The following is a 15,086-nucleotide window of genomic DNA, read 5'->3' as shown; positions in this document are numbered from 1 at the left end:
CGAAGGCAGGAGTGCCACCAACATATTCACAGTTAATTGTGGATCGGATTTAACCCTGAGATTAAGAATTTAGACCCAGACAGAGAAAAAGTCACAAAAAATCACACCAGTCTTTTATTGTTTCTCCTTTTGACAAATCTATGACACTCATGTGGTTTCCAACAACAACTTGGAATATTAAGTATATTTGCTTGAAATGAAGGCTTGAAAGAAGATATGGCTGTCACAGTATTCAAAATATCAAGAATTTTTATATCAGGTATCTTCGCGTTTAAAATAAAAAAATGTATGCAGAAGCTTTCTGCCATGATTCTATATTAGACTTGATGTAGAATGACAGCTGGATCATGTTAAATTCAATCAATGGCCAGTCAGCTTGAAAATCCAAAACTTTGAATCCCATGAAATGAGAATAATTTCCTTCCACTGAAACCTTATCTTTCATAAATGCATGCAAAACATATATATTTCATCTGTGTCAAAATACCAGGGAAAATGCAAGTGTTTTATGCACACAGTCCAAGTAAGGACTGTCTGTAAGATGAAATTTATTTTGTGATATTCACAAAATTTTTCTCTATCTTAGTTCATCAAATAGTTTAAGTGTTATTAACAAATAACTGTCTCCTTCTGATCGCCCGTATGTGTGCATTCTCAAAAGTCCTTTATTGCCAAATGCTGCTTTCTGATATGAAATGTGAGAATTTCTCAGAGGCAAGTGTTGCCTCTTCTTGAGGGAATCCCAGGCTGGACATCAAGAGTGCAGAAATGGACAAGTCTGCTCTGTGAGGCATGCGATCCCCTGCTCTCCTTGACCCCATGTGTACCAGGCTTCCTGGTCTCTGCACCAAACCCAGTGTCACCCAACACTGTGCAGTCTTACCTGTAAAGCTTTCCCCCAGGAAGGACATCCTGGGAATGAAACTTTGTTTCTCAAACTCCCCATACTTATCCTCAGGCTGGTTCTCCAGATGCCCGTGAGTTGGCAAGCAAGGCCTTGTGTCTGTGTCACTCAGTGTCACACTCTGGAGAGAGCCACACCAGTCTCGATGCCGATGCCTCCTGACCACTCTACTCTCTTCTTACGCTTGGGGAGCTGGTGCTGACGAATGATGTTGTGTTGAATCCTTGCAGAAAGTGACGATGATGCTGTAACTTCTGCAAAGATGAAAGAAAGAGATGCACACTTGCGTACTCCCTCCTCAAAGCACAATGGAAAAACCTGGGTGTTGTGTGCAAAACTAATATGAGAAGACTGACGTGCAGGCAAATGATAGCCACTTTACAGAATAAAATATTCAGGTGTCAGATCAGCACATGAAAAGGTGTTTAACATCATTAGCCACTAAGGAAATGCAAATCAAGACCCACTGAGGTAGCATAGCACACCTATCAGAGTCATTCAAATAAAAACAGAATGCAGATGAATGTGCAGCAAAACATCAGAGCGACTTTGGAAAAGTCTGGCAGGTCCCTGGAGAATCTAAACACGAAGTTACTACATGATCCAACAATTGCATGTGGGGGCTCTTATCCCAGTAAAAGTCTAAAAAAATGTGGTCCCTCAAAAATCTATGCAAAAGATGAGTGGCAGATTTAATTTTTTAAAGCAAAATGCTGACACTTAGAGCAACTTCCCCAGGAAACAATTAAGCACACAGTGCCAGATTCGTACCATAGAACACTACACAGCTCTAAAAGAATGAGACATTGAAACAACTTGGAAAAGTCTCTGGGTTGTTCAGTGAAAAAAATACTAAAGCTGATCTCAAAAGGATTGTGTCCTCTATGCTTCCATTTCCATGGCATTCTTGCAATGATGACTTCGTAAAGAATAGGTTAATGGTTGCCCAGGGTTACAGGGAAGCAGGGTCAGGAAGAAGCGAGGATGGCTCTGCAAGACTGGCAGGAGGGATTCCAGTGGTAATGGAAGCGGGTGCTTTGGCTGCATCGGTGCCCGTCTCCTCCTCCTCCTCTTGCTGCACCACAATTTGTCAGGTGTTGCTTTTGAATAACTTGGTCAAAGTTACACGGGGCTGCTCTGGATTCTTTTGTTTTCCAGTTGCCCGTGAATCTACATCATCTCAAGACTTTAAAAGTTTAACTAAAAACGAAAGTTACAGCTCGCTGATTGCTCAATGGTCAATGGTTAATGCACTTTAATTATTAATTATTCCCTAAATTGCTTTCAGTAATCAAAGAATATCTTAAAGTTCCATTTACCTCTTTGAGATTTTATGAGTCTCATATGAGGGCTTGTATTCATGGCAAAATTAAATTCATAAAATTACTCAAATGTGTTAAACATGGCAGTGGTCCCTTACTTGCTATTATGTGCTGAAATACACCTGGCAATTGCCTAAGATAAGCAGGAGCTAATTATATCTTTTAAAGTCATTTTCATTTGTGCACATGCCTTGGTGGATGAAACGGGCAGGTAACTGGTGTTCTCTCTGGCGTATCTGGATGGCCTCGGTCACTTTGCTCACAACGGCAGATCCCCAGAAATGTTTATTTAGGCTCACAGTTGGTAGAGGTTTCTAGCCCATAGTCAGCAGACTCCAAAGCAGTGTGACATGGAGGAACGGCCAGAGCACAGGAAAGCTTGGAAGCAGGAAGCAGAGAGACAGAGAGAAGGAAGAAGCCAGGAAGTGAGACAAACCCTTCTGGGTCAAGCCCCAGGGACTTCCGACTGAGTTCCATCTCCCAGGATCACATTTGGCTATGAGGCCCCCAAGGGCCAAGCATCTTCCGAAAGCCCTGCCTTGAGTGCATGTGGCTCTGTGAGCACAGCCAGATACAACCCGGCCAGCAGTTTTCCTGGGACCCCCCACAGCCAGCTTGTCTGTCTCTAAATTCCCGTGGGTCAAAGCCTCCTTCCGTTCCTCTAGAAGATCAGCATCTCATACTGAACCCCGAGCCTGGCCCTCCACGTGAATTACCCTGGAATCCTGTAGGGCGTGCTCTCAGTGGAGGGGTGGGAGGCAGCTCTGTGTGTACCACACACTCCCGGAAGACTTCTCTCAGCCCAGCCCACTGTTGTGCTGCTCCTTGTTTCCAAAGGTGCAACGCCAAGAGATGGGCATTCTGGTGATTTAGTTGCTTAATGTCACCAAGCCCATTGGCCTTCACATGATGTGTGTACAATCTCAGGGAAGCAAACTGAACTTAACAAAATTCCTTGATTTGTCCTGTTTCACTGCTCCTAAGAGTTCTGTTTTTTAAAAACAACTTAAGAGATCTCTTAAGTGTCCCCAAGAGGGGCTAGGTCTTTAAGATGGTAGCAAACAAGCATTTAGCTACACACAATTATAAAAATAAATCCAACACAGGTTGGAATTTACCTAAGTTGCAAAGGAAATCCACACCTTTGGCAACGAAGCTATCAAATCTCAGTAAGAAAAGCAGAATCAGAGCACAGAACAGCCCAGCACCTTGGGGTCCCTGATGTGCAGCTTGCTTCTGGGAGAGGATGGCCAGGAAGGCAGCTTCACCAAGGGGCAGCCAAGGACAGATGCTCAGAGGCTGAGTCTCCTTCCTCCACCACCCCCTTCCTAGGACAGTCTCAGCCTCCTAGGGCAGCTGGAGATCCGCGCCTCCTTCTGACCTGGGACCAGGGAAGAAAACATAGGGACTCCCATCCCGCCAGTGGGGGGAGAAGGAACAGACCCCATCCCAGCTCAGCTGCAGGGCTGGGGAGGTGCAGCTAGCGGAAATAGAATAAATAAATAACCTAAATTTCCACCTCATAAAACTACACATGGAAGAGGGAAGCCAATCCAGTGCAAGCAGAAACAAGGAAAGAAGAAGGAGGGGAAGCAGAACAAACGAAACAAGTAGAGAGATACTAGCCAGGTCAATGAAAAGATCAATAAAGTGGACAGACTTTGAACTAGATTGTACATCTGTATTGTAATACTAAGGTGTAATCTACAGACATACTAAGATGAATTACAAATGCACAGCTGTACGGAGAAAAGTAGAGAGAGATCGACTGTATTGTTTGCCAGACTGCTGAGATTCACACGAACCATGATTTTACTTAAAATCAGTGAAGGAAGCAATTCTCCAGGTGGTTTTGCTTGTACTCCAGAATTGAGACATTATTGAAAATGTAAATCCTGAGTAAACTGGCTTACATGGATGGAACTATTTTAAGTGGAAGGAGGCTTTTGACGTCGCCTGTCCACGTTGCTCCTCTGCTGGGGGTGGGAGGGAGCTGCTGTCCCCAGGTACACAGGCTGAGCCCCAAGGAAGGGCACCTGTGGGGGCTCTGGTTCTCACCTAAGCTCCGCCTGGGCTCACCGGGCAAGGCCCTTGAGGCCCACTCTGCAGGTTCCAGATCTACATGACCTCCAGCCCCAGAGGCTGTTTGACATCACTGTTCTGTCAGTAGGACTTGCAGCTTGTGATAGAAATTTCAGCACCCTCTGACTCAGGACCTTCAGCTGACATGTCTTTTTATTCTCTGAGGGATTTCAATAACTTTAACTGCAGCTTGTAGATTTGAATTATGTATGTACATATATAAGTGGGATATATAATGATAAACACAGAGATTTAAATGATGGGAACACATTGCTCAATTGATTTTCATTTAAGGTAGACTGATGAATGATTCAATTCCCCCAGTTAGTTATTAACTGGGAATGTTTATGAGTTAAGTTTTAAAATCTTTTTAAATGAAAGGCAAAAAGTGTAAAGTTTTAACGTACTGACTTCTAAGGAATTTCTTAGCAGTTTCTTAATGGAGTGCCCTTAAGCGGCCTACGGAACGCAGAGGGCCTTACTCAAGCTCTGCTGCGTTTCCAAGGAGTCATGAATGGGGTTCGATATTTGCAGTCTGTGATATGTGGGCTTCTATTCCTGACCTGCACTTAAGACTAGTGAGAAATTGGGCAAGTTGTGAGGTTCTTCGGAGTCATAGCACGTGGCTTACAAACTGCAGACACTAAATTAATGCACAGCATATCTGAGAGTAAAACACACAGATGGTTAGAAAGTTACAGGCCGGAGTTGGAGCTGCTGAGCACTTCGGGGGCTGTGCGCCATCAGTCTCGGGCTGGGGCCCACGCAGCGGTGCGGAGGGTGCGAGCTCCAAGCAGCGGTGCGTCGTCCGGGACGGGGAGGCCCTGCCCTGAGGTCGGGGTGGGTGAGCGCCGGGGCCTCGACACAGGAGACACAGCCGTGCGGCACGTCGTCCTGCACCCACGCTAAGCCCTCGGTTCAGATGACAGCTGTGTAGAGACTGAGTGTAGGGGGCAGTGAAGTTTAGGTGAGCCTTGAACAGCTTTCCCTTTCCACACGCTCCCCAATCTTTGCACAACCATTGTGTAATGTTGAGAAAGGATGTGTGTGGGAGCAACACGAGTGTGTCACTTGCTGTAGCGATGTATGTAACAGGCCTAACCAGTTCAAGTGCACTCAGCCAAGAGAGAAGGCAGCGAGCGGCAGGTGAGGCAGCAGGCCAGGCTCCGAGCCCCCTCCTGGAAGAGGCTGCTGTGCAGCCCCGAGTCCTTGCTATAGTGAGTGGATTGCTACAGACGCAGATGGCCCGCGTGGGACGCCAGAATCCCTCCGAGGTGACCAGATGGCTCTCTCGCGCCTCTTAATATTTAATGCTGGTCCTAGGGCACACTCTGATCATCTACAAAATAAGTTCGAGGAAAGATCATTTTCATGTAAGGTTTTAAAAATGCAATCAATATATTCCATTTATGATAAACTCCCTCTAACTTAAATTTTTATTTGAACTTAAAAGCCAACTATCCGTTGGTACTAGGTGCTTTTCTCTATTAGAATAATATAATCAATCCAGCTCTTAATTATATAAATCAATGACAGGCTGCTAACACCAATTCATAGCCAAAAAGCAAAATTGAGAAAAAAGCCAGATAAAATTGCTCCCTTTCAAACACTGAAATCCACACAAGCAAAAACAAAATATCAGTGCACTCTATTTTCTTTCTTAATTGAATTTTTATTAGCAGGTGTTTGCAGCGTGTTATTGCATTCGTGTGAGGAGCTGGTCCCTGTACACAGCGCATCTTCCTTCTTCTCTCACCCCTCTTCCTCTCTGCACCCTGCCCTCCCTTGTCCCCTTCCCATTTCCAAGGGATCTCTCTCCCTGTGTCTTATTGCCTGTCTTTTAATCTGTTTTAATTTATTTATACTTTGAGCTTCTCATGTAAGAGCAAACACTGGTGAGGCTGTGGGTAAAAGGAACCCTTTTACCTTGCTGAAGGGAATGTAAAACTAGGACAGCCACTTTGGAAATTAGTATGGTGATTCCTCAAAACTTGGTCTTGTTTGTTAGTATTACTGTGTCAATTGTCCAAGGAACAAGATGGCCAAATATAACTTCAGAATATAACTTTCCTGAGGCTCTTCTGTCTTTTTCTTTTTTTTTTTTAATTCAAAAAACAAACTTTTTCCATCAAGAAGCTCTTGTGTAAGTGTGTCCGAAAGCCACACTCACCGTCCTGGAGCTGTGTGGAGTTTCTTCCATAAAGCAGATGGATGCATCTGGAGGCCAGTGTCCAGTCTATCTGTGGAGTCAGTTAGCTTGTCTTTGAAACGGTGTAATTCATGGAGTGCTTAGCCAAGTGTTTGCAACAGCAGATTATGGTTTTAAATTCTTATCTTTCTCCCAGCAAGTCATTTGTATTTCATCAATCATTTGATCTAGCATTCAGTGGACATGTGTGAAAATGCATTATTCTTGGGACTGATGCAGTCATGGAAACTCAGAAACAAATAATACAATTCCTGCTTGAAAGTTATACCTGAGCTTGGAAGATCGTACCTAAGGCAGGTTGTGTTTGTAAACTAGCATGATAAGTGCTTTGGGGGTCGATTCACATCCTGAAGGCTCAGAAGCTCAGACAGAAGGAGAGAAGTGGGGAGGAGGTTGGAACACTAGTACTGCTTTGAGAAGTTGAGACGAGCATTCCTAAAATCACCTGCTCAGCCTCAGAGCCCCAGAGAGGTGCTGTGAGGACAGAGGGGCAGAAGGGCAGCCTGCACAACGCTTACCTGCTCCATGTGGCAGAAGTGCGTGACTCAGGAGGGGAGAAACTAGAAGGCAGGGCTTAATCTTAAATTTAAAAATTGACTGTCTCAGGACTTAGTGACATGCTATTTGCTTATTTTGATTATCTTTTTTTGCAGAGTGATGTGCAGTTATAGAAAGGTAGAAAGAAAAAAATCAGGAGTTTTAACTGAGAGCCTAAACCCTGAGAGGTGGTAACCACAGCAGAGTCAGAACAGCTGGAGAACCGAGTTGGGGAACCGAACTGGGGAGGCAGCGCAGTAGCACTTATACAGAGAAAGGGAGCAGCAAACCCAAGGGGAAGTGACCTGGAGCAGGGCTTTGGGGAGGCTTCTCTGTTGTGATGTGGTCTGGGACAGACCCATGAACAAACTTTGTACTGGAGATGTTTAGGGAATCCTGGGGCACCCTGTGGGGTCACTCAGTTCCCATTACTGCCACAGATGCTGTGCAGCACTGTCCTCCATTCTCAGGCGCCCTGTGTGCTGCAGAGTGCATTCCAACAGAACGCTGTCACCTCCCAAGGGGCAAACATTGCTTTTTTGAGGGAATATAAAAAAAAAAAAACTTACTCCTTTTTGCCTAAAACACGAATATATGTACCATGTCTAAATAAACATGCAATGTGTTTGGGCTGCTACATTGATATGCAGTGGAACTGTTACCAAAACTTGTGTAAAATGGTCCCTCGAGGAGGGTGGTAATGGAAAAGTAGTAGAAAAGAGCAGTACAGAATGTTTATGGAAACTGAGGGTAGGTCACACCCTTCGGTAAAGGCGAGACAGTCAGGGAATACTGGTTGTGGGCTATGAAGCCACTGACCAGTCATTTATTGTATCAGTCAGCTTTCTTGTCACTAGGACACAATAGCAACAGCAACAGGTAACAGGATCAGAGGTTTAATTTACTCACGGTTGCAGTCCATGGTCGGCTGCTCCAAGGTAGAATCATGGTATTATAGACAGAGGAGCAAGGTACAAATATTGTAGGCTGTCAGATAGGGCCAGGCCCAGGAGAGGCTCAGGACAAAGGGGACACACACCACAGCTGCTCCAGAGACACATCGGCTGAAAGCCAGGACACAAGATAACCAGATCTACCTGCTTCCTCAAAGAACAAACCCTGGGCCTAATGAAGTCTAGACGGACATCAGCCACCCTGGGTTGACCAGAGACCTCTGGACCCACCACTTCCCAGGAGAATCTTTGCCCTTTTCATTCACGCTTGTTACGTGACTTGTTTTCCCACTGGCCCTCCGTTACCTAAGTGACTGTACGTGTAACCTTATTGGATGCTCATGGCTGGGGCCCACATTGTACCCACATGGGTTTTACTCTGTAAAACTCCTCTGTTAAATGGAATTCCCTGGGCTACTGAGTTCTGCCCCTCAGGAGCTTTCCTATAAATAAATACCTTCCTATTCTTATCCTCTGTTGTTCCTAGGACTCATTTTTTGATTTCTAGAGAACAAGAACTCGGCGTATCATACAGTTAACAGGATGAGAGCTATAGTATTTCATATTTCAGCTATGGTGGTATTTTCTCTGTAACAATGGTGGAAGGGCCTGGAAGACTTTGTTCATGTGGCCTGAACCAGAGCACAGGAAGAGCTCCAAAGTAGGAGGGGCCCGCGATCAGATGTAGACCCCAGGTCATGCCTTGCTGATCCGCTCAGCCATGCCTAGATGGGTGCTCCACCATCTCTGGGCCAGATCCCAAAGGCGACCAACAGGAACTCCACACTCACTGCCACAGCCACTCCCCAGGGTGAGCAGAGGTGGAAGCTAAGCAGAAAGACGCTGGAGCAATGTGCAGAGCAAGAGGGTGGGGCCCTTGGACAGGCTGACAGTGACAACGTTTGGGAAGTTGGAATTGTACAAGATTCAGTGAGGAGAGACAATGGAACTGCTGCAGAACGGAGTGCCTTGTAGTGTGCTTAGCAGCAGGAAGAGGGGAAGTAGGACTGTGGGGGAGGTGGTCATGGTGGGCAGGGAGCAAAGCCATGGGCACAAGTGCTCCAGATGAAGATAAAGAATGTGGCTTTCCTAAAAAATTTACCTGGAGGCAATGAGAACTTCTACATCTGTGATTTTCAGGAAATTATTCCCAGAAAGATAAGCTTTGCATCCAATAAATAATACCATACTGTGTTGTAGAACATCCCTAGACTGTGTGTCTAGGTAAATAACTTACCCTTCTTGCCAAATTGCTCTCCTATTATGGGAATAGATTTGGATCAAAGCTTTCTTATCAACCAAGAGTTTACCGTGACTCACCTAAAGGCTCCCCCTCAACTGTGTCCACCGGCCCTAAATGATTTTGTTGTGAAGTCTTCACAGTCATAACCATTGCCCTGCATTAAAATGTCCATCTTGAATCACCTGAACCTAGATATGGAAATTGCATGAGTATTCTGTACCTCCAATTACAGGCAGTTATTAAGATGGTCAGGGAACAGTCTTCCTTATCACAGTAGCTCTCAAAAATATATAAGTTACGGAATTCTTATATGTACAGATTTTATGAAGAATGGAACTATCGCTTTGGAAAACACATGAATGGGTAGATGTGATACGTGAAGGTGACACCATCTCTGCACTGAAGACTGAAGGATACCTTACCTCTTGATCCAAACCCAACACAACACAGTAAATCCAGCGAATACCTGAGAACATGTTTGTTTATAAATGAGTGCAAATATTATTCTCTTTCTAGAATCAAACAGCACCTGTGGGCTTGTGGTGACTGGAATGAGAAAACAGCAGATGTGTGGTGATCTCAGCAGTTTCCTAGAAGAACTCTGGTGTCCTCACTAGCTGAACAGCAGGGGTCTCTGTACCTAACTGTGAGGAACAAAGGTTCCCCCACCAGGAAAGCAGCCTGACCTCTGAAGATTCCAGGATTACAGCAAAGATTCTTAACGTTCGCAGAGAGTAAGAAGCAAAGAATAAGGACCAAGGAGACATATGCTGTCAATAGCACGAATTAACATAGAAAGACAAAAACAATTATGGCCTTCAAATTTCTGATGAAAATTGATATCCAATTAAAGAAAACACTTCTTAAGCTCCCAGTCAATTGCGAGTGCAGACTGTATGCAAGAGTTTTACAAATCCATCTCTCATGCAAACTTCTATGAATCCCACAAGAGATACAGCAGCAATCAGGATAGATCACAAGAAAGAGGAACCAGGAACTTGGGACACAATGATAAAACCAGATCCTGAGATGGCTGGAACTGGTACTGTGTGGACACCTGTGTAGGTGAAGCCATAGAACAAGAGGTCCTGGCCATGGAATCCAAGAAAAACTGGGCAGACTCAAAATACAGTAGTGTCGCTTGTCAGTGACTTCAGTTACAGTCAACCAGGTTCTGCAAATATTAAGTTGAAAATCCAAGAGATAAACAATTCAGAAGTCCTAAGTAACTTTTATTGTAGCATATTGTAATTTTTAGTTATTATTAGCTTTTTTCTTAATCCATTTATGTGTTTCATTCATAAGTTAAAGTTTATATTATGTAGGCACTTATGTATAACAAAAACATGGTATTACTGGCTTTGAGACCATCTCTGCTCTGAAATATCCACAGAACCTTTCCAAACATATCTCCCATGGATCAGAGAGGTTTACCAGGGAGGATGTGATACAGCTGGCCATGCTGGTTTTAGGAAGCTTTACTGAGTTACTCAAGGAATAGCAGTGTAATTAAAAATATACCTTTATCTCCTGTGCTAAATACAAGAAACCTGCACAAGAAGTTGGCTAACATCCAAACAAAGTGCTTTTAATTAAACAAAGAAGGATAAAGAAGGGCATAGTGGTGCAGGATGGTGACATATTTCTATGACGGAGTATGCATTTCAATGACAAAGATTCTGCAAAGCGGTGGATTGATGTTTGAGGACTTTCATATATGTGACACTCTCTCCTGCTAACTGAATATGGTCCCAACCAAGAAATAACGGTATGAGCTAATAGAGATCCAAAGATCAGGGTTATTCCTGACGAAGCTTTGGGGAATATGGCTGGGTTTGTGACAGCGACAGACTTGCGGCCATCTATGACAACAGATAACCATGCTCCCTGCCCTCCTACCCTGCCCATCGTCCCTGTAAAGGGACAGCATTTAAAGGGAAAATATGGTGTTCCTTGTCTCTTGCAGCTCTCAGGGGTGCAGGAAAGTTAAGCATGTACTTGAAACAGGCTTCTTTGAGCAGACAAGAGAAAAGAGCCAAGAAGATAAATCCAAACAACTCTCCCAAGTCAGGAAGTCTGGCTAGCACTGCTTCCCTGAGCAGAATGAGAGAGGGGTGGGAGTGTTACCCTATTTACTGTCCTTCCATGTGGAAACTTGGAACAAAGGAAGCAAGGTAGCATTCTCACTGGACTGAGCCATGAAGTTCACGATCACCTGGAAGTGTACAATCTTCCTCAAATCAAATGCTCTTCTTCTAAAGCCCTTCCAGTGCACAGTGTAGACTTTGTCCCAGAACATAGTGATATATCACTTCCTATCCTATTTCTCATTCTAGGTCTTACAGGTTTTGTTATTACAGCTCCTCAGAAATTTTTCAACTATTTAAATGGAAAAAGTACAAATAATAATAAACATGTACTAATGTAATACGCAGAACACATATACATAAACCCTCCTCACTGTAAAAGAGAGGTCAGAGTGAGGAGAAAGTGATAAGAACCTTTCAAGCTAATGTTCCGAGCTGTTTCCAAGGCTGATTTCAGAGGCTCGCAGTGGCCAGCTCCAGGTTTGGTGAGGAACTTTCTCCATGAAGCACGGACATGGGTTTCACCCAAGGGTGCTATCCAGGCTGTGCACACCGGAGCGAGTGCAGGTCTATGAGAAGGTGCTCCTTTTCTAATTCAATATTGAGTTTAATGGAATTCAGTTTATAAAGCATCAAATATTAAACAGGTAACATGATTTGCAGAGAAATGATCTTACACTCACCAAGCTTAAAGAGGACCCAGCTTGCAGCGTACAAATAATCACGCCTGGCAAGGTTACATTGGCAGCTGCCCTAAAACAGAGCAGCTGGGATACCAGCTGAAGACATGGGCTGAGGAGCTCCCCATTTCCATGTCTCTGGATGCTGATCTGTGGAGGGTGTGATGTGACATCCTCATAGGTTAATAGAGACCCAGTGCCTCACCTACGTGAGAAGCACTGCTTCTAAGCAAGCTGTGGAAACACTGCTCACACTAGATGTGACTTACACATGTCCAGTGGTGACAGAATTCAATCAATATAAGTTGGCATGAACTACTTCTAGCATATAAAAATAATTAAAAATATCTTAACCTCCCTTTTCCTAGCACCCTGATGTTGTCCTGGTTGTGGGCTGTGGAGAGAGTATTCCAAGACTCCTCTGTAAGCAGGGATCTAGGCTCAGCTCTAATTTTACTGTTCAGGCATTTACAGGGGGACATTGTTCCCACCAGACCCTCATTGGCTTCAGTGGACAAGTACTCCCAGCAGATCCCTGGGCTCAAGCAGCTGGGAATGATATTTAAACTGAACACCGAGATGGTCACTATGATTTGTACTGGCCAGGCTGCAGCTCCATTACTAGCTCAGACACCAACCCAGGTGACCAGAAGGAATATTATAGGTGTGATTAACTTCTACTCTATGTGACTTTACGGAAGGGGGAATCATCCTAGATCATCTCCATGGACTGATCCAGTCCTTTGGAAGGATTTAAGAGCCTAGGTTTCCCTGAAGAAGAAGAAGTCCTAAGTGTGGAACCCATCCCAACCCTGCAGCCTAGAGTGCTAGCCTGCCCTTTCCACTGGCTGGCCTGTGGATTTCAGGCTCACACACACAGCCCGTGGAACCAAGAAGCCAATCCATATAGTACCTCTTAGTAAGTCTCCTGCCAGTTGCTTTTCTCCTCCTTGACAGTTAGGGGTCAGGGCCACTATCTCTGCTGGATCCAACATCATGAACCATGCTGTATCCTCTCTGATCTTGGCCATGCGGAGATGAGAGAGGGGCGGGGGGAGAATGTAGGGAGGGGGAGACAGAGAGAGAGATTGGGAATGTGAGCATGTGATTTCCTGTCTGTGACCATGTATAGGTGTGTTTGAGTCAGCTTTTGGTCACCGTAACAAAATACCTGAGACAATTACCTTATGAAGAGAAAAGTTATTTTAGCTCACAGTTTTGGTCATCACAGTCCATAAGCCATTGGCCCCCTGCTCTAAGCACAGTGTGGTAGGAGCACATGGTGAAGCAAAACTGCTCACCTCATGGCCAGGAGGTAGAAGAAGGGGCGGAGGGACCCAGGGTGTCCTGGGCTGGTCTCTTTCAAGGGTTCGTGCCCAGTGACATCAAGGCCCCAGGAGGCAGTCCCATCCTGGGGACCAAGCCACTGTGGGGCTCCAGATCCAAACCCTAGCAGGGCTGGAGCTGCTTGGTTCTGTCATCAACTTATAGGGCCCAGCATTAGCCCATCCACTGTCTCCACTGTGACCTCAGCAGCAGAATGGAGTCTGGAGCTCCAGAGGTCAACAGCCCAGTGCAGCTTAGCAGCGCAGTTCACTGGAGGAAGTTCATCACAGGGCCATAGCTCCATGGCCTTCCCTTCCCCAGAGTGTGGCTGCTGTGCTCACCACATCTGCAGTGACTCAGCCCATGCTGTCCCCACTGACAGAGCCAGGCCCAGGTGCTCATGAGAAGATGAAAGCCTCAGTTGGGCAAGTTCCTGCTCTTTTCCCTTCTTTCATGAAAGTAGCTTGACTTTTTCTCATAATTAAAGTTGTTATGTAGAAAAGCCCCTCTCTCCCGAGGCTGGGGCCATCAGAAGCTGCCACTTAATAAGTCCATCAACCTGTCCTTTGAGAAGCCCACGGCCTAGTGCCACAGGCTGCAGAGAGCACCATCAGGTAGGTGTGCAGGCCCAGCTACCCAGGACTCTCTAAGCATCAGAGACATTCCTGGCTTCAAGGAGGAGAGGGGAAGAGCGTGGGCCACAGCCCAGCCTCTCCTCCCTCTTCACAACTCTGCTGTCAGCAGCTGTCTTCTCCGCTGAAGGCCCAGCCAGGAGAATTGCCAGTGTCTCTTCACCTGGACAAGGTGGGCACAGGGTCAGTGTACAGGGCCAGGGCCCAGTTGTTTGCACAGCCTTCACGTGTTTCAGGGAGACCGGGAATGGGACTCTCCACACTCCGGAAGCTCCATCCCACCTGTCTGCAGAGCTTGCAGTGCCAAGGGAGACTCCCCTGCCCGTGACCCCATCTTCTAGTCGTTGGCTGAAGAAACGGTGGGGCCAACATCTGTCAGCCTTCCGAGTTCCCAGGAGGCAGAAATCCTCCTATTGGGAGATGTGCAGCTTCTAGAGGAACCTGACACTCATCTGCAGGGTAGCCGTGTGTGTGTGTATGTGTGTGTGTGTGTGTGTGTGTGTGTGTGTGTGTGTGCGCACATGCCTGGCATCTGCAGTGATGGGCCCCACACCACCCTAAGTGTGTCTGCATTATAGAGTCATTTGGATTCAAGAGTAATGCTTGGCCCTCCCTCTAGACACGTATATCTACCTCCACAACACCTGTTCACATGGCATTTCCTCATCGGCTGCTATGTTATCGAGGTTTCTTGAATATCACATGAGCACACCTGCACACACACACACATGCCCCTCAGGGAAAGACAGAGAGAGAGGCACAGAGATTTCAGGCACTGACTCACCTGGAGAGAAGGCTGATGAGACCACGTTCTGCAGAAAGGGTGGTAGCCAGAGGCCTGGACAAACCGCAGCCTGAGTCTGGGCCAGGAGCTGGCAGAACCCCCTCTCCCAGGAGGTCAGTATGCCTCTGAGTCCAGCCTCTGCTTGTACAAGGTCCACCCTTTCCTCCAGGTGTGCAGGTTAAATGTTTCCTCTTCAAAATAGATGCCTTCACAGCGACTCCCAGAACAGTGGTTTGCCAGACCTCTGGGTACCACGGCCTGCGGTCTAGCTGGCCGCGTGGACCACCATAACCGCCTGCTGAGCCAGAGCCCCGGCCCTGCACTCCG

The 15,086-nt window shown here is 46.0% G+C and overlaps 1 protein-coding gene across 1 annotated transcript in view; it reads right to left on the bottom strand.

The window, feature by feature from the left end:
- Positions 1-630: 630 nt before the first annotated feature.
- LOC104875457 overlaps positions 631-15,086 on the bottom strand; it is an 18,397-nt gene continuing 3,941 nt past the window's right edge. Inside the window, exons 3-5 of the mRNA XM_019210414.1 lie at positions 14,760-15,076; positions 12,931-13,034; positions 631-1,158 (exon numbers count right to left, since the gene is read on the bottom strand). Of these exons, the coding sequence (XP_019065959.1) occupies positions 1,019-1,158; positions 12,931-13,034; positions 14,760-15,076 (561 nt within the window). The 3' untranslated portion in view covers positions 631-1,018. The remainder of the gene's footprint in view (positions 1,159-12,930; positions 13,035-14,759; positions 15,077-15,086) is intronic.

The sequence above is a fragment of the Fukomys damarensis genome, unplaced genomic scaffold (assembly GCF_012274545.1).
Source record: "Fukomys damarensis isolate Sample0158 unplaced genomic scaffold, DMR_v1.0_HiC HiC_scaffold_1, whole genome shotgun sequence".
Taxonomy (NCBI): Eukaryota; Metazoa; Chordata; class Mammalia; order Rodentia; family Bathyergidae; genus Fukomys; species Fukomys damarensis.
The sequence above is the reverse complement of the archived record's forward strand: the minus strand, read 5'-3'. Positions and strand labels throughout refer to the sequence as shown.